Below are 19,807 nucleotides of genomic sequence, written 5' to 3'. Positions count from 1 at the left end.
AACGTTGATTGAACTATTTGGCTACTTAGTTGTTATTAAATACTTCTGAACAGTCATACTTAACTTTTTTTTTTTTTGGTCACATATGTATAATTTGCAACATTATGTGGGCCACAACATAATACACTATACATCATAATATAGTAATTTAAAAAATAAAACTCAAAGCCTAAATTTAACCAAGTGTTTATTTAAAAATTAGTGTGATATTTGATTTTGAGACAAACTTTTTGACTATTTCAGACAAATCGGGTCTATAATTTCTACATGCTACTCTCAATAGATCATCAAATTGAGAATCAGTAAGTCAATTTCTATATACGTTTTTTGCATATTTCATTTTAGAATAGGATGATTTATAAAGATATGTTGATGCAAACAATGCAAGGATCAGGTAAGCACATTTTTATACAGTCTTATATTTGTCAGGCAGACACTAATTTCTAAAACTGTGTACTCCTTTCCTTCCCTCTTTTCTTTAAAAATAACTTCTAGATTCATATTTTCTGTGAACATGATGAATTTGTCAAATAACTTTGCAATAATCACATCCAAATGCAGCTGATTGTATAATAGTTCTTGTTTCTAAGTGCCAGGGATTTTCTATAAGCAACAGACAATTCTTAACATTACTTAAATCTTGAAATCTGCTATTAAACTTCTGGGATAAGGCAGCCAAATAATTTAACACAATCTTATACTTTTCTGGAGAAATGTCATTACCATCTTGTAAAGCTTTTGTTAAAGTTGGAAAATTATGAAGTATTTGATTTTGTATTTCCTTGTAATAAATGCATAGTATTCTCTTCAAAAGCAAATAATTTTTTTGCCATTTGTAAATTAATTTACTTAATTAAATTAATTAATGTAAATTGCAGTTGAGATCACTAAGCTTTTTTATGATGTTACGCAGAAAGGCTACAATACACCACTATTTATCATTTTCAATTTTGCTGTGAACCTCATTGTTTTGTTGTAAAAATATAATAATTTCTTGCCATAAAGAAAAAAACCCAATCTAGAACTTTTCCTCTGCTTAACCATTGCACTAAAGTATGTAAAAGAACATAACTATAATTACTGTTCATTTCTTTCCTTGAATTTTTTATGGTTCAGTTCTCATGCTCTGATATAATTCACTATATTTGACTTTTCATCACAATGTCTATTTTGTCCATGGAAATATATGCTGCCAACTTTTCTTGTTGATTGATACGATGAAATGATACAATGAAATGACAATAGATTTGTTAAATTGTAATTCTTTTCAATAAGAAAACAAATCCTTTTTCAGATTCAGTCGTTTAAGTATATTCATCAGTGCACACCTTAACCAATTTTTTTTTATATCAATATTATTCTTCTCCAGAAAAGTATTAATAATATAGAGATATTCTGTACCTCTGGCTTTATTTTTTTTATAAAAAACATTTTCTAAAAAAATTCACAAATTGAATTCTGTTCAGTACAGTACCTAACAAAAAGAACATTGTGATGTTGCTGAAATGTCAATACTGGAATCAAAAGCAAAGCTAAAATATTTACAATTTTTCAAATTTTCCATGATGTGATCAGGATTGTTTTTTCAATATCTTCAATATGTCTAACACAGGTATAATCAGAAAGCTGAATTTTAATATAATATAGTATGCTACTCATGCCAAGTAATAGTAATAAGAAGGAGAGCTCACTGTGTGCGGCCACACATAGTGAAAGCTGAATTTTTTAAATTTATGATGATATTTGTATTAGTCAATAGTTTTATTGCTAAAATTATCAACTAATACATTGGAAGCATTGATGAAACATTCTTCACAATCTGTGTTAGTAAATGGTTTCAGATGTTTACCAAGTATGTAACAAATTTCAAACGCTGCTCTTGTCACCACTGCATTTTGTGATAGTGCTGTGCCACTAAAATAATACTTTGTTGTTGTTGCAATGACTTCTTAAAGAAAGTTAACTTTTCACATCTTATTAAAGACTTTTGAGGAAAAGTGTCATTAAATGATTTGTATTTCATGGTGTAATGATAAACACAGTTTTATTTTTTAATATTATAGTCACTACAAATCAAACAAGTTGCCGAATCATGTTTATGTGATAGAAAATATGCTTCTTTCTGTTTGTCTTGAAACACACTAATTTCTCTGAATATTTTTCATTTGTATTTTGAAGATATTCCTGCTATGTGTGTAATCAAGTTATTTTTGACACACAACAATACGGTTTAAAACAATTACCTGCATAGATTCAGTATAGCTGACACTTAATTATAAGAAATGGAACTGTATACATTGACATTATTACATAACTAAAACAAACAACAGGTTGTGAGAGCACTGTGTGCTCATGCCAACCAATTGAGGGTTTCCTGCGTCTTGAGGTTTAAAATTTTTTACCAAATTGCCAGTTTTAAAAAAAATACTTAATGAGTGTGAATGTTATGAGCTGAACATAGAAGCTTGATCTGCATGCAGCCCATGGGTCATAGGTTGAGTATGGCTGTTCTATATGTATTATTTTATTTTGAAATTTTTTCTAATATTTAATATTTTATCCACAGTATTCAAATTTTTAGAAGATCCATATACATATATTACACTGTACACTCATAACACAGGAATCAAGACACCGTGAAAAGAATTGGACATCATGATTTATAGGATACAATTGAATCAGAATTGGAGAAAATCTTAGATGATATATAATTGTCTTTTTACTACAAAAAAGTTTTTAATAGGTAAAAATGATTTATGTTTATATATTCTATATTTAGTTTAATAAAAGTGATAAGATGCCATTTTGTAAAATTTTGTTAATAAAACAAGAGTATTTAAAGATTCAGTTAAAAAGAGATACTGTTTAAATTAGATTAGTTCTCTATTATTATAGAGAACATCCTTAAAATATTTTAAATTTAAATTATTTTGAGTAGGAAATGTCTCATCATGTACTGTACAAGAATATATAACAAATCACATTGGATTAAAAGTCTTTAGTGGAAGCTACTTATGTTGATGTAATCAGATAGCAAACACAAGACATCAAAATCTTGTATATAAGCACAAACTACAATCATACTAAAAGTATACACTTCAGATGGTCAAAGAAAACAATAAACAAAATATACTATGTTGTGCCATCATCACAACAGACCAGACATCACATTGATTGAAAAACAAAAGAAAACATACTTCACTAGCTGTTACCTGCGACTTCGCCTGTGTAGTTTTTGCAAGCAAACACCATTTATATTCAGTATTTTGACAACTATAGTAATTGTTATATAACACCTACCACTGAGATTGATGAGAATTGCTGAGAATCAAACGAATTGTTTTCAATTTGATCAATTTTCTGGAACATTAACAATCGTTCTATAATCGAACCAATATGCAATAACAAATTCAAATTTAAAACGGTTTGAACATTTGGTTAAAAAATCGAAATATATAAAAATATTTATAACAATGTTTGAAATGTTATCAATTTAATACACCTAAGTACTCAATGAAGACTAAATGTGGTTGAAAACAAAAAATTGCTTCTAAAATAGTACAGTAGAAGCTGTTCTTCAGGTTAAGCCTTAATGCTCTCCCTCCACGGGAATTTCGAAAAATTCCTTCTTAGTGTGCATTTTCATGATGCACCCTAACTGTGTAGCAAATTTCACCTCTAGGTTCAGCAGTTTGCTCTGGGCAATGATGAATCAATCAGTCACCCAGTCAGTCGGTCAGGACAAGTAATTTTATATATTTAGATAGACATATTGATAACAAACACCCGCAACTGTATACATTGAAAAATTAGTAAATACTCAAAATTTGCTCACAAAATAAAGCAACCATGGAGAGTGGACAAGGAACTTATTGTGTCAGTAGTATTCATGGTACATATATAGAATGTGTAAAAGACTTGCATGGTGTGTGGCACATCACATGACACATCTCTTCTGACACTGTGATTCCACCATGGCACCCATGGCAGTTTGTATGATAGATGAAATATCATGCATTTCAAGGAATCAAAAATCACATTTCTCTCAATTTCATCAAAATAAAAAAAGGAAAGTTTTTGGAAGTAGTGAAATACTACACTATTCAAAAATTCAAATTTAACAAAATGATTTTTCTAGTGTAGTACAAATAACAAACAGAATATTAAAAAAAGTACATCAGATTAGAAATAGCACATTATTCAAAACTTCAGCATTAAATATTATTTGGTTTTAACAAAATGATTTTTCTAAATAGTACAAAAAATTAATTTTGGTTGTTGTTATCATATTACATCTATTAATTAACATTTCTTGAGTTAAAATTTATAGGAATATAATTTACTTTGGTACTTTTCTTTATGTGGCAATTATTTTATTGGCTGCCATTATTTAACAGTGATTATAAGTAATTGTATAACTTATTTTCTATTAAAAATGATATTTTATTCTATTAAAATATTCTATTCTATTATATTATATTAAAAATGATCTTTTCTATTCTGATTCAGCAATATATCAATTTAGTTATTTTCTTGATGTCCACATTGAAAAATATGCCTACTTTATACTTTCGTATTTGAATGAGTACATTTTCCAATTATTCATTTGTATATTAACATTACACCTCCATTCATTTTGTTATGTTTGCATTTTGGGGTTTTGTTTTTTCTAAATTTAAATTAATTGTAATACATTTTTGCTAAACATTTGAAGTATACTACACTAAATTAATGCATATTACAAAAAATGTCAACTTCAAACATTGAAAAATTCCAAAAATTAATTGAGTAATTACTTTCCACAAGATCACACATCAGCATAAATGCACACATCAAAGACTTATTTGCTTATTATCACATAATATTAAATATTGCATGTTAAGTTTGATTTCTTAAAAATAATCTGATTATATAAACAAAAAAATATATTTAATTATTATTAAATGAAATTAATCTTAGGTTTATTTTTGATTTGTACAAAACATAATTAATTCATCTGGTTTTCAAGCTCAACTATGTTATATCTCTAAGTGATGTGACAGAGCATTGTGGCACATCTTGGAAAGCAACATGCAATGCATCATGTGGGGCTTTAACAGATGAATACCATCCTTTTTACATGGGTATCATACCACATGCACAACTAGAAGTGTTCAGGCATCATAACAGCACATACACTACAGAAAACTGCCATACTAAACATGTCATATAGTCAGGAAATTCTTAAGCTCAGATATGTTCACAGATGGCACAAAAACAAGATTTCTTTTGTAGTTAAATCTTGACTTTAATTTGGCATAACATCAAGCATTTTTATGTAAGCTGAGTGGGATACACACTAGCAATATTACTATAATAATAAAATTTAAAAAAACATCTTAAACCTTATAGTTACACGTTGTAAATACAGTAGAGCATCGATTATCTGACTCAATTGGGGACTGGGGTTGGTCGGATAATTGAAAAGTCGGATAACCGAAAAGTATAAAGTATAAAAAAAGTATAAAAAAAGTATAAAAAAATCCATTATTAGTGTAGTATATTATTATATCCCATGTAATTAGTATATTAGTACAGTAATACCTCGACTTACGCTACCCCGACTTACGCGAACCCGGAGTTACGCGATTTTCAAATCTCGTCAATTCGTCTTTTGTTTGAGCGCCAAGCAACTCTCAATTACTCAATCCCCCCACACTATTGTTCGGCTTACATGTTTGGACGTGTCGCGTGGAATCGACACATAGCTACAATTTATTTTGTGTTATTTATTTCTGTGTATTTTATATCTACGGAGACTCGAGAGACTCTACATGGTGATTTCTTGTAACCGTGAACAAATCAAAAGACGAGATAAGATTAACGAGAACATTTATTAGCTTACATACATCCAACTTGGGTTTTACACAAATTGCAAAATTATACCCAGACTTACGCGGTTATCGCTCGGTCCCACCTATCGCGTAAGTTCGAGGTATTACTGTATATCGCTATTAACCTACTTCGCGTTGAATTTTCCTTCATGTTAAGCCTATCAAATTTTTTAAAAAATAATAATTGTTGCTATTGCATCGTTAAAAATTAGAAAATTAAGCCTCGTTTAAATACTGGCTCCCTTTCATGGTCGAGCCAGTGTTGACAGCTAAAACATGTAAAAATACTATTAAGGTAGTCAAGACATAGCCAAATATTGTAGTGCCCATCACTAGCGGACATTTGAATTTGCCGACTAGAATGCGGTTGGTTAACCGAGGTGACGGTTAATCGGGGGTTGGATAATCGATGCTCTACTGTATATTTTTAAAAAAATCCAGGTAAATATTTCCTTTGTGAAAAGGATGACAAGGAAGACTTCAATATTTCTATTTGTATTTAATAAGTCTTTATTATTTGTATTTTTTACAATATGTGTTAACCTTTAGTTATATATTAAAACCAAACAATTGCAGGATTATATCAGGCTATATTACAACTTAATTTTTAAAATATTAATTTAATTATAATTGTAAAATTTAGCAAGAGATGGTGCCTGCCTCTAGTGCTAAATTACTAAACATTTAATTAATAATAATAATAATAATAATAATAATAATAATAATAGTAGTAGTAATAATAATAATATAGCCTGATATAATCCAGCAATCATTCGGCTTTAATAAAAGTTTTAAATTTATTTACCACAGTTGATTATTGTAATTTTGGAAATATGTAATTAATTTATATAATCAAGAAACAGTTTTGTATTTTTTTTAGAAGATTTTTTTTCCTTTTACTTTCACTTTATACTCTGTGGAAAGTAAGAGACTACAATAAGTTATTAATAGTTTTTGTAAATTAATTACTGTAGATGATTTTTTAATAATAATTGTATATTTATAAGTTATACTTTATACTTTTCTTTAATCTCAATCAGAATTTTATTTTATGAATTTGTATCTAAAATACATTATTGTAATTTTTACAGATATGATTTTGAGAATTAAACCAATGTCCTAAATTGAAGTATTTTCGAATTGGTCACTAGGAATCATAGAAGGCAGCGAAAGTTAAATCTTTCAGCTTTCATTATGCCTTCTTTACCTAGGTAAGAAGTCTATAAATTTAATAATCACTTTGTTATTATTAAATCACTATTTTAGTTCACCAAGTGTTAAGTCTTAGGTTTAGTTCACTAAGAAAGATGTTAGGCTATAAATTTAATTTAACCTTTGAATGGAAATAATTAGAACTAATTATTTAAAAACTACAGAAATAAATATAGCTTTTCATAATTAGATTATGAAAAGTTGTATATTTGTTGAGTGGGTGTTTTGTTCTTTTTTTTGATTCTCTTGATTCTCTCTTTGATTCTTTGATAAAGAGTCATTCTCCTGCATTATTGTGCAAGAGAATGACTCCTTTATTCAACAAGCCTGGGCATTTTCATCAGGTGGTTTCATGTAATTTTCTAAGGGTGTTACAATATCAGCCAGCAGTGATTGTGTAACCTGGCTCCAAGAAGTCAATGAGGATGATGCACAGTGAATCTCAGAAAATGGTAATCATGACTTTTCCAGCAGAATGTGGCACTTTGAACTTTTTTTGGTTGGTGATGAAGGGTGTTTTCATTTCATGGTGGATTTTTTGCTGGTCTTCAAGACATATTATTTACCTATCTGCTCAATTAAGCATTCAATTTATAGCCGTTGTAATTTTTTTAATCAACTTATCAACACATTTAATTGTACACATCAAGACACATCATCACACCTGATTAGATGGTGTGCCTTTGATTTCTTACGGTGATGAACATTTGAAAATAGTTTTTCTAAACATCCTTATTTAAAATAAAAACTGAAAAGAAAAAATAGATGTTTTATGTAAAATAGAACACTATAATTATTTAATAAATTAAGATGATATATTTAAATATTATTAAAATAACTTATTAATTTATATATTATGTTGTTAATAATAGAATTTTAAAATATAAGAGCTGATCATTTAATTTGTGGATTTGTTCTACTGTTTATCTAACAGATTTCTGGGATAAAAATGTGTTGGTTGCATCATTCTTTCTAAAGACTTGTTATCACCCTCCATAAGTATTTATCAGTTCCCGATAGTTCAATTTTGTTTGTATGCCATTTATTTGTAGTCTCTCATTGATGATTATTTGAAGCAAGAGCCATCATATTGTGAAAGAGATTTCATTTATATTTCTTCAAGGATTAGTTTGGTCTACAACATTTTTTACCTTGAAAATGATCTCTCTACATCACATGTAATTGGGGCATACAAGAGATGCTATTTCCTTTGGAATTAAATCAAAAGTTTCACTGGATATTGATTGCTTCATCCAAAATTACATTATTTATGCCACAAATAGTTTTCCATCTGGGATTCTATCTAGCACATTTTTAATTTCTTCTTTACAGTGGCTTCTACATGTCCAGATAGACAATTGATTTGGTTAATTGGGACTCAGATAATTGGAATTTACTGCAATTACAACATTTTAGCATTAAAAATATAAGGAATTGAAAGAATTTACTGAAAAATGGAATTTTAAAGATTTTAATGATTCATTTGATGATTATTATTCAACTTATCATTGTTTTATACGACAAATATGAAAATTTAAGTTTTTTTTAAAGCAAACTTTTGTTAAATTACAATATAATGTAACATTTGCAATAAGCAAGTTAACATATTTACAGCAAATGGTTTCTGTAGCAACTTTTATTGGCTATAATGCAGATATTACATTGCAATAATTCAGTTTTGTTCTGAGTTAAATTTTTCATGATGAGAATCAACAGTAAAATGGCATTAAAATTCTTATACTTTTAATAAAATTGCTAGCACTTTCAATGACTTTGTCATTGTCGTCAGGCAATAGTTGAACATAATATTTAAATTTTAGAATAGAACAAAATGTAAAATGGAATTTTTAAAATTATAAAGGTATGTGGCTAAGGTATCAAACATTCATAAAGTTAAAACAAGACATAAATAAACATAAATAGTAAGGTTTACATGAAAATTATTGAGAAAAATAAAAATATATCTCCAAATGTAAAATTTTGTGTGAGCATTTATGGGCCAAATTGTTTAAACATCACTATCCATAATTGGGAAATGTTGATTATAGGGAGATTGCACGACGATTAAGATGAGATATATAGGATTTCCCAAATGAACAAAGTTCTTTTTTGATACACTGCCTCATTAACTTAGCTCAAGCTTAAAGGGCTGAGCTCAAGTACTTTTTTAGAGAGTTCAGTTGTAGGTCCATTGTTTGTGATGTCAGCTTGATGCTCCTCAATGTGAACATGCAACATTCTAGTTGTTGCCCCAATCTATAATGTAGATCCTGTTAAAGAGTGCTTTAACAGAATTGCATAAACCCCTAATTTTTCATGTAGAGTAACACTGTCCCTGTTGTTACACAGTAACAAACTAGAAGTCACATTATTTCAATTCAAGAATTTTCTCTCGAAAGATGTTAGATAGATGACCAGCATGACTTTATTGTTAAAGGAAAAGTGTGATTAATGGGGGCAAGTCACTACTAATTTGAAGTGGAAAACATATATTTTAAATGAAATAAATTAAAAATATGATTAAAAAATTGCAGCCTGGTGTTGTGACGATGTCACAATAAATAATTGCTTGTTAATTTTAGATTTTAAATTTTATTTGTTTTGTATATTTATGAATAATATATAAATTATTCTAGGCCTGGAAGTCTGAAGGATCCAGAAATTGCAGAATTATTTGATAAGGAAGATCCAGAAAAAATATTTGTTGATTTAAGAGAGATTGGTCATGGAAGTTTTGGTGCTGTTTATTATGTAAGTACAAGATAAATTATAAACAACATTTGTAGAAACATTTTAATTGTCATAAAAAATATTTGATGAGAAATTGTCATGAGAATCTATTTTAATATTAAATATAAATAATCGCCTGAAATAATTATATTTATTTGGTTAAATGTAATTAAATTACTCTTTCATTACTCTGCCAACAACAAACTATCTCATAGTTGGCAATCTAACAACTGGTACCATCTACAATCTAACTTGTATAATATTGTCTGCTGGGTTTTGCCTCTTATGACTTTTCTCATAGTAAGTACTTGTTATAACTGTTATCGGGCATCAGGAATAAGAACAACACATCGATTGGGCATTATAGAACAAACTATAAAGAATTTTAAAATGTGATAAAAGTTTATTGCCAGATGTGAAGATATTTGTATCTGGTAATCAAAACTGTGGATCTCTGGCAATAAAAAAATGTGGCTAATTTGTACCTTCAATATGAGTAACAAATCAATTTTGTGTCACAAAAGGTAAAGTTTTTTGAAGAAATATTGAAAAACGTTAAAAAATAATATTTATATTTATTACCCAAATTTTGTTGTATGTCTACAATAGTTTTATTAGCAGAAATGAAACAGAAAAAGCAATATTTTAAATCTTGATATGGAACTTCTAAACTACATAGAAATAATTATCTTGCTTTCAATAGCATATCTAGTGGTGTGGGTGGGTCCACACCTCTGGATATGCGATAGAGTGGGTTATACGAAGGTCTTATTTTTTGTTCTTGCAATTTTGTGCAGGATATATGTCACCATGGATTATCTGCATGAAATTGTTGCAAATTTACTAAACTTAATACTCTTTACATCAGAAACTGCAGTAGTGAAAATAATGTGAACACTAGGACTGATGCATCATGATGATAGGACACTTGTACAGAGATGCTGTGTTGTATAGCTTCTGGAAGTGTCAATTTCTGAGCAATTTCAGGCAAATTTGTTACTTCTGAGTGGTGGGTAGTTATTTTACTTGTATACTTGGCATTCATTATTTATTATGAATAATGGGCATGATGTACTGGATACATAGTAATGGATTGTAACTGATACTTGATTATTACTGAGTAGTTAGTTAATTGAATCAGGTATTGAATTTGGAATTTCTTCTCAATAGAATAAGGTTTCTTTTGGTTATTTTTTATTTTATTTAGTGAGTTGTAATTTTTTGTTTGAATAGATGGTGTTTCCCATCAAGTTAATTGTGACTTTTTAATATAAATTACTATAGACTTACGAATCTGCCATAAAACATAATGTTATGTATATTATAATTGGGGATGTTTCTAATGAGATTTTTTAAGTTATTTGCATGTTTTTTATTAGTCATGCAACTGAAAGATGAAGTGTTGATTTCTTAAACCAATGTGTAATTTGTAACTGACTAGTGCTTGAAATAAGTGCTTCCAGTTGATCTTGGATTTGTTTTGTAAATTTTATTTATTTGTTTTGTTCAATTTTATGGTTGGAATATTGGAAGAAATTTTCTGGTTTGGGAAATAACAATTTATTGTTTTTTATAACAGCTGTGGTAATTTTTTATGGATTTATTATTGACAACTTGGGCAATTAAAAAGTATTTTTTTTTTTTTTAGTTTTTGAATTCAATTTTGATTGTTGGGAATATTTCAGATAGTAACCAGAAATTTTGGGTTTGACCCTTGCAGGCTTCACATTGCAGGCTTAATTGCACCTGTAATAATTAAGTAAAAAGTATCCTATATTCTTACATTTGGAAATAAGAGCTGGAATATGAATTTTATTTATTTTCAGTTGAGTAATGTAAGTTTTTATCAAATAAATGCAGTTTGACAGGCTTCAGAATATCAAAAAAATTTTTTTTTTTAATTTCTAAAGAAATATTGAATTTTTGATATTGGCTATATGCATTTTGATGATAGGATCAATTTCACAAAATGAAATGTGCACTTTATTAATTATTTAAGTTTTTTGATAGTTTTTTAAGTGTAACATTGATAAATTTTCAGTGTAGACGGGAAATATTTTTGTGTAAATTATTTCCTTTTCTTTTATATTTTGAAAATTTTCATATAATACATTATTTTAGTGTTACATTAATCGATTTTTGAATATCAATATGATTATTTTATTTTTATATACAATAGGCAAGAAATGCTGTTTCTAAAGAAGTTGTTGCAATTAAGAAAATGTCTTTTACAGGAAAACAGTCTGCAGAGGTAAATAAAAAATTTGTTTTATTCAAAGTAGATTAATATTAGCAGAAAGCATTTAAATGAAAACTTGAATATTTTTTGGCAAAATTTTGATTTACAGGTAATTAAGATAATCCTGTATTTTTATATTCACTTGTAACATTAAATTATTATATTTCAAACTAGAAATGGCAAGATATAATCAAAGAAGTGAAGTTCCTGCGTCAACTTAAACATAGGAATACAATCGATTATAAAGGATGTTATTTAAAAGAGCACACAGCATGGGTAAATATATATTACAGTTAAACATGACAGAATGTAAATTTTTAAAATCATTTTGAAGTCAATTATACAATTTATTGAGTAATTTTTGTATTATTTTTCTGTAGCTTATCATGGAATATTGTTTAGGGTCTGCTTCAGATATAATTGAAGGTAGATATCTAGCTGTTATTCCTGTATTACATAATATTTAAGCTTTTAAGTGCAGAAATACACTGAGATATGTCATATAAAATCCAGTGTACTCTCACTAATTTGAATTAATTATAATATGGGATGTTTAGATTAGTGAAAAATTTGAGTTAACAGGATTTTATATAAAGACCTTCTGGCATTCATTTTAAAAATTTTTGCTTATTTTAAATTCATTTCCTTTATTAAAAAAATTGAGGAAAATTGGTACAATTTTAATTGTAAGGAAAGTAGGCATAATTTCCTAGAAAGATCTATTACATCTATTGATGTAAAAAATCTCCAGGTGTAAAGGAGTGGCAGTAATATGACAGCTTACTTCAGGAGAAAGGTTTTATGATCATTGCAGATTGTCTGACTTGTGTGCAGGTGGCCTGACTTTTGACCTCTCGCAGCTTTTCCTGATGGGACAGGAAGAATGGGTGCAGTATTGCAAGTAAAAATGGACAGTTGAGCTTTAGAACTCAACTTAAACACTTCACCTGAAGTTACTGAAGTCTGCCAGAAGCTGGAAACTGTTGCTCTTCATCAGGAGACAGAATGAAAATGAATGAAAACTGTTTTCATTAGGAGAAAAGAACCTCTAATAAGAATATATGTCAATAGTGAAAGTTCTTGTTAGTAATAAAAAAGTTTCAAGGATCATTACTACTATCTAGATTTGCATCTGAACAATTACATGTATAATTAAAAAATTTTTTATACTGTATTTGGTCATATGTTAAAATATATAAAATATATTAATTTTACAAATTCATGATGATATGTTTTTACAAAGTTTGATTGTTTTTTGTTTTTGTCTGAAACATTTTGGAGGCAAAACAACCAAAATTGGTTTAGATCAGGGATCACAAACTCAAAATGCAGCAAAGAACCAGTCATATATATGTATATCAGGTGTGGATCATATTAATTATTATTTGGTAAATCAGAACGTACTGTAAACTAAAAGGCTCTAGCAAAAAGCCCTTTTGTTTCCAGGCCTTTACAACTTATGTAAACAGTTAGAAATTTGAATGTTTCTGTTTTAATACCCGCAAAATATTAGATACATTGATTTTTATGAAAGACATTATCAAGGCTGCAGGCTGTTGCAGATACGAAGTCTTAATGGGATGTATCCGTGGGCTGTCAATTTGCAATTCTTGGTTTAGATTAATTGAAGTTTGGATTAGTGAGAGTGCATTGTACATTAATTTGTTTTCTGAATTTATCAATTGTTAATGTCTTATATTTTGTAACATATAATTTAAATAGAAAAATTACATCAATAAATCTAGATACTAACATATTGGAATATTATAAGTAATATTTTGAAATTCACTTAGGTTTTTTTGTTTAGATGATATTTTTTATTTATGTTTATTCTGTATAATCTTATCTCAGATATTTTGGTATAATGTTATAATTTTTATTATTAAGTAGTTCTAAAATTTGTTATACTTTCTAAAAAAGGCATAATAAAATTATCTTTAAAATTCTAAGTACACAAGAAACCTTTGAAAGAAGATGAAATTGCTGCTATTTGTCAGGATGCCTTGCAAGGGTTAGAGTACCTCCATTCATTAGGCAGAATTCATAGGGATGTGAAGGCTGGAAATATTCTTCTTACAGAAAATGGAACTGTCAAGTTAGGTAATTAATATTAAAATCTAGTTTTAAAATTTATGAACTAAATGATTACATATTACAACTTTAATTAATTTTTTTATATTTCTAGCTGATTTTGGATCAGCATCTATGATATGTCCAGCAAATTCTTTTGTGGGTACACCATACTGGATGGCACCTGAGGTTATTTTAGCTATGGATGAAGGGCAGTATGATGGAAAAGTTGATATATGGTCTCTTGGTATAACTTGTATTGAATTAGGTAAGTTCATTTTATAGATTTTGAAAGAAACATTTTTGATTCAAATGTTTCTAGTAATTTTGGTTTAATAGATCTTTTAATATTACAATGCATTTGATAATTAGATTTAATAGTTGTTTTACTTTTGGAAACAGTGCTTATTAAAAAGATAACAGTTGCTTTAAGGAAACCAATAGTTTAACTGAAGGAGAAGTGCATTTCCTTTTAATGAAACCATAACTTTGTATTTTGTTACTTTTTCTTATACATAATGAATAAATTGGCAATAAATATAAGATATAATATTTAATAAAGTGGATGTATTAATGTTCTATTTCCTTATTTTACCACTTCGTTGTGTGTAAAAGAAAGTAAAGGAGAAATGTTTTTGGACTTTTATTCAGATCAACTTCATCTCAAAATTATTTTTGAAATAATGTATGTGGATATATGTGGTGACTGTGTATCCTGCATTTATACTTATAAAATGATATCAAGAAATGGCAGAACCAGATATTTTTAGAGGGGGGAGTGCAGGAAGGAAACAATATACCTTCTAAAATACTAACTGAGATACCTGGAGCTTTGCTTGAGAAAAATATATATTAAAGCTAAAAATATACATATACAAGTATAAATTGAATGTTGTTTTCAGCTCCAAAGTTTTTGGCAAATACAAAGACAATTTAAAGCTTTTTTATAAACAGCATTGTTTATTATTATTAGTTTAGTATGACTATAATGTATTAATAGGACTTATTGCACTGATATAACTTGTTGAAAAAACAAGAGATTTTATTAGTCTATAGGTTTACAGAAAACTTTTCATTTACATAAGTCCTATTAATAGATTATAGTCATAGTAAACTACTAATAATTAATAATAAAAAAAAGAATAAGAAGCATTAATTAACAAGTGTTATCAATTGTTCATATGGATGCATTAAATAAAAGAAAGTCAACAATAGAATCTGGTCAGATATTAAAATTTGTCTCAAATAATCTGTAACTGGCTTGTGTTATCCAATCCAGAACTGTCACTGAAAATAAAGGGAAAGAAAATTTACTATGATGCTAATTGAATTTTTATAAAATCAGAAATAAATAAATTACAAAAGAACAGCAGTGCACTTTCCTATGCTTTAATTGACATTCATGAGGAATCAAAGAAATAATAAAATAATAATTTAATCAGAAAGGGTGCAGCTGTGCCCTAATCATTCCCCTAAATTTGTCATTGGTACCAAGTTATAGAAGTTTCTGAAACAATGATTTATTATTGAAATTAAATTCTGTATTATAATATAAGAAAACCAAAATGAATGTAAATTATGTATTCATTAAATTATTAGGGATCTTTGATGACCTCCATTCATTTTGCTTGCTCACCTCACAGCTTCACTCATTCAAAATTTTATGACAATTAATGGTCATAAAATTTTTAAAGTATTTTATATATATATCTAGCAGATGTTTATCTATTATGAAATTAAATATATGTGTTTATGGTGTCAGAGTATTGTTATTGAAACTTCTAATAGGTATAATTATAAATACTGCTGAATCTATGCAAAATTCTTAATATGTATGCTAGTTAAGAATATTAATGTAAAAAATAGTAATACAGTGACATTCCATTAATACGGCATCATTGGGACCAACACGATGCCAATTTATTGAATCTGCCGACTTATCAGACAATGGAATTTTTTTCAGTGTTTTTAATTCCCTGGACACAATTTTACATATCTTTGCATGAAAAACTGTACAAATTTTGGTTGTTTAATTAACATGCTATTTCAATTTTTCCAGATTATTCCTACTCTTGCTTAATTTGTAACAAGAACACACTAACTAGAATCCTACTTTCTGCTTTGTACACTTTTATCTATATCTACTCTATATTCTATATAATTTGCATATTAAAAGCAGTGTTCCATCACTGCTGAAACTTAAATTAACACTTTACAAAGAAGTGCTATAAATAGAGATTCAACTCTTACTGCCTTAATGAAATATAACTAAATTAATCAAGACTGAGAAGTACTCTATCCACACTTTTTGAAATATTGTTTTAGTTGATTTGATTTTAATTTTAATTAATTAATTTCAATTTTATTTTTAGTTTTCGATTTGGTTTTGGTATCTATTTTGGTATAAAGACCAGAGTTTAAAATTTTTCAAATTTAATTTTAAATTTAAATTATATATGTGTAAATTTAATTATTTTTAGTTTTAATTAACTGGCTACCTACTTACGTATAAATACAGATGAATACCCAGTACATCGATACTCCCTTCAAAGACGAGCTTGATATGCCGGCTTATCAGTTTGCCAGCATACTGGATACCATGTTAATGGAATTTCACTGTAATTTAATATTATAAAAAATTAGTTTAATTTTATTCAGTAATACATCACACACAAAATAATTTTTTTTATAGCTGAACGTAAGCCACCATATTTCAACATGAATGCAATGAGTGCCTTGTATCATATAGCTCAGAATGATTCTCCTATTCTTGGACCAGGTGATTGGTAAGCATTCACTTAGTTTTATGTTTTATTCATTTATTTGATAGTTTTATTTTTAATACATTGTTATGACATTACATACATTTATTTAGTTTTTGCACATTGTTTTTATCTTTGTTACCTGCAAGAAATTATTATAAAATATTGATTCACATAAATCACATTAACCTATAATCACAGGCAGTTTTTAACATGTGAATGTGTGAGGTAGCAATTTTCTGCAGTGGTCTTTTGAGGATGTGTAATAAGTGGAAGACATTTTTTCAACCAAAATTTTTACACAGATGGATAGCACATAGTGTGAGGATATAGAAGCACAGCTAAATAAGTCAATTTGGTGAAAAATGTCCATACAAAAACTAGTAATTGTGGAAAATCACCACTACTACATGTAATTGTGGGTTAGTTAAACTATTAATTACAAATACAGTAAGGTCCTGCTTAAGTGGGGGATGCATTCTTAGACGACAAAGTGCTAGACGAAACAGTGTTAAACAAGGTTATTTTAACATAGAGTAAATTGGGATAGGGGAACACGTGACCGAAAATAAAAAAAATTTACTTTAATTTTAACTTATTTTTATATTAATTTGTATAATAATATATGTTAAATAACACATAAACATATGCACACAGAAATGTATAATAATATATTAATTAGTTCATTTTTTTGTGACAAAGGTCCTGACTTTTCTGAAATTCTTGTTCTTTTGCAATAAAGTCGTGAAGTTTCATTTGTTGCTTTTTTCTTTCCTTAAGCAAATGTCAGTAGCAGAAGATTATGTTCAAAATGTCTCGTTTTTGCTTTTGCACTTCTTTCAAAATCTGGATCATTTGCTACAATTTGATCAACAATTTTGGTTATTGTTACCAAATTTTTTCTAAGAAAACTGTAGAGAAATTCTTTGGGTTCAGTGAAGATCTAGTGAAAGTTCTTTCTCAAACTCCGTCTTGTTGAGTTGGTTTCCGTGTGTATGACAATTTGATATAGTGATTCAGGAAAGCACACCTCCACACTCAGATTGATAATATTTACAGATTCTATATGCAGAAAGTACAAGTTCGAAAACATAATATATATACAGGATAACAATGCATAGTGACTCACGTACTAGATTGGTTTCCAGGAACTGTTAAACTTTGGAGAGGCCTCAGTCAGCTTGTGGAGTTGGCTCAACTGCACGGTCAGTCCAACTGCACTAACCTGTCCCTGAGATGTTTACCAGAGGAGAACACTCTCTCTGTACTCAGTGGGTATCCCAAGTGCCTGAGACTACCATGTACCAGTCTCTTGGCCTTCTCTCTTCCCTCTCCCGTTTGTTCCGCAATTTAAGGGTTTTTTGGACGGAAACTTCTGACCAATCACAAACCTTTCTTGCCCAAACAGCTTTAACCTAGGTCTGCTGTTATCCGACGAGAGTCAAACTTACAGTAACTTCCGCTGTTCGTTTACATTCAGTTGTTTACCATATGGCAAATGGTCTATCGTCTGACCACAGCTGGGTTCAATTGACAAAGTCAGCGCTTCCTTTGTTTTCCCTCTGTTTACAAGTCAACACCTTACAAGTGGTATATTACCTGACCGCACGTGGGTCCAATTGACAAGGTCACGCTTCTTTTGTTCCCTCTCTGCTAAAAGGTCAATACTTCACAGGTTCTTTATTTTCAGAATTGCTATTTTCCAGTTGCACACAAATTCCTTGTTCTGCCAGTTCTCAAAGGTCATCATTGGTAAGACTCTCACCAGAAACCTGCTGTTATTCCTTAATATCCTGCTCGTCTACATCTCCTAGTTCTGCTATATCGATGAAGTTGAGTTTGGTCAACCTAACGATACAGCGATAGGCTCTTCTTGTTGAGAATTCTTGGAAACCTTCAGCCATAACTTCTTCCACACTTCATTCATGCATTTATCAGTTAATTCTTGCCAAGCAAAGTCAATATTTCCTATGGTATCCACAATGATATATTTTTTCCAAAATTGCACCAAACAAACATAGATTTAAAGAAAGTACACCTCTGCCATCTTTTGCTGATTGATTTGTGTTCACAAATAATCGTATTTTATACGAATCAATGAAATGCCACGATAATTTAAACCTGCATAAATTTTGAGCTTTTTTTAGGCTTCGAGCAGATAACATTATATTGAATCAGCATTAAGCGAGGCAGCGTTAAGTGGGATCTTACTGTAAAGATAACAGTAGATCAAAATGGTAACCAAATGAATTTAATATTTAACATTTATTCTCAGCTGTGATTTATTATGATGCCAAATTCCATGTTAATTTGGAAGCAAAAAATGTCTTAAAGATTTATTGAATGATTTTATTGTTTTAATGTTCTTTGTCTAATTTATTTCAAATATTTGTATGCACAAACTGGTTAATTTTTATTCTAACTATAGATAAGTCTTATTAGTGCAAAATTTTTAATGCTAATGCAATTTACATTATATTTGACAAAAATTTTATGATATGTTTGTTTATGAGCCATTTCTAAATTTAATATTTATTGAATGTTTATATTGAACTTTAATAAAATAGCATTGTGATATAGACTATTATCTTTTATTATAATAAATTTCACTAATGCTTTTGGATGCAAGATTCTTTTGATGTATTTTTCAGACTCAGTAATAATCATTTTAGTCTTTAGTTTTGATGAAACTTATAAACGAAGCTTTACTACCATAAAGTTGTAAGATAATACAATCCTGTAAAATTTAACAAATCTGATGTGAATAAGTGAAAGTTGAAATTATTTATAAATTGTGCATATGCCACATTTCTTTTACATTGCAAATTTGTGAGGTGCAAGTTGTAACTCAAGGTTTTTCCTGTAATCGCCCATTATCCACATATATACTATGTTATAATTTATAATTTATTTTGTTCATA

General features: G+C 28.6%; 1 protein-coding gene across 4 annotated transcripts in view; it reads left to right on the top strand.

Moving 5' to 3' along the window:
• Positions 1-204: 204 nt before the first annotated feature.
• The window catches only part of LOC111635176 (serine/threonine-protein kinase Tao-like), a 51,696-nt gene continuing 32,093 nt past the window's right edge, over positions 205-19,807 (top strand). For 3 of the 4 annotated variants that reach the window (XM_023380067.1, XM_023380066.1, XM_023380064.1), the window contains exons 1-10: positions 205-302; positions 2,567-2,743; positions 6,965-7,084; positions 9,722-9,836; positions 11,995-12,066; positions 12,229-12,330; positions 12,435-12,480; positions 14,005-14,154; positions 14,240-14,392; positions 16,817-16,910. In XM_023380067.1, the coding sequence (XP_023235835.1) occupies positions 7,068-7,084; positions 9,722-9,836; positions 11,995-12,066; positions 12,229-12,330; positions 12,435-12,480; positions 14,005-14,154; positions 14,240-14,392; positions 16,817-16,910 (749 nt within the window). In that variant the 5' untranslated portion in view covers positions 205-302; positions 2,567-2,743; positions 6,965-7,067. The remainder of the gene's footprint in view (positions 303-2,566; positions 2,744-6,964; positions 7,085-9,721; positions 9,837-11,994; positions 12,067-12,228; positions 12,331-12,434; positions 12,481-14,004; positions 14,155-14,239; positions 14,393-16,816; positions 16,911-19,807) is intronic. The other variant, XM_023380065.1, reaches the window with a different exon arrangement.

This window comes from Centruroides sculpturatus, unplaced genomic scaffold, assembly GCF_000671375.1.
Source record: "Centruroides sculpturatus isolate CEXI.00-Female unplaced genomic scaffold, Cexi_2.0 scaffold905, whole genome shotgun sequence".
Lineage (NCBI taxonomy): Eukaryota > Metazoa > Arthropoda > Arachnida > Scorpiones > Buthidae > Centruroides > Centruroides sculpturatus.
The sequence above is the reverse complement of the archived record's forward strand: the minus strand, read 5'-3'. Positions and strand labels throughout refer to the sequence as shown.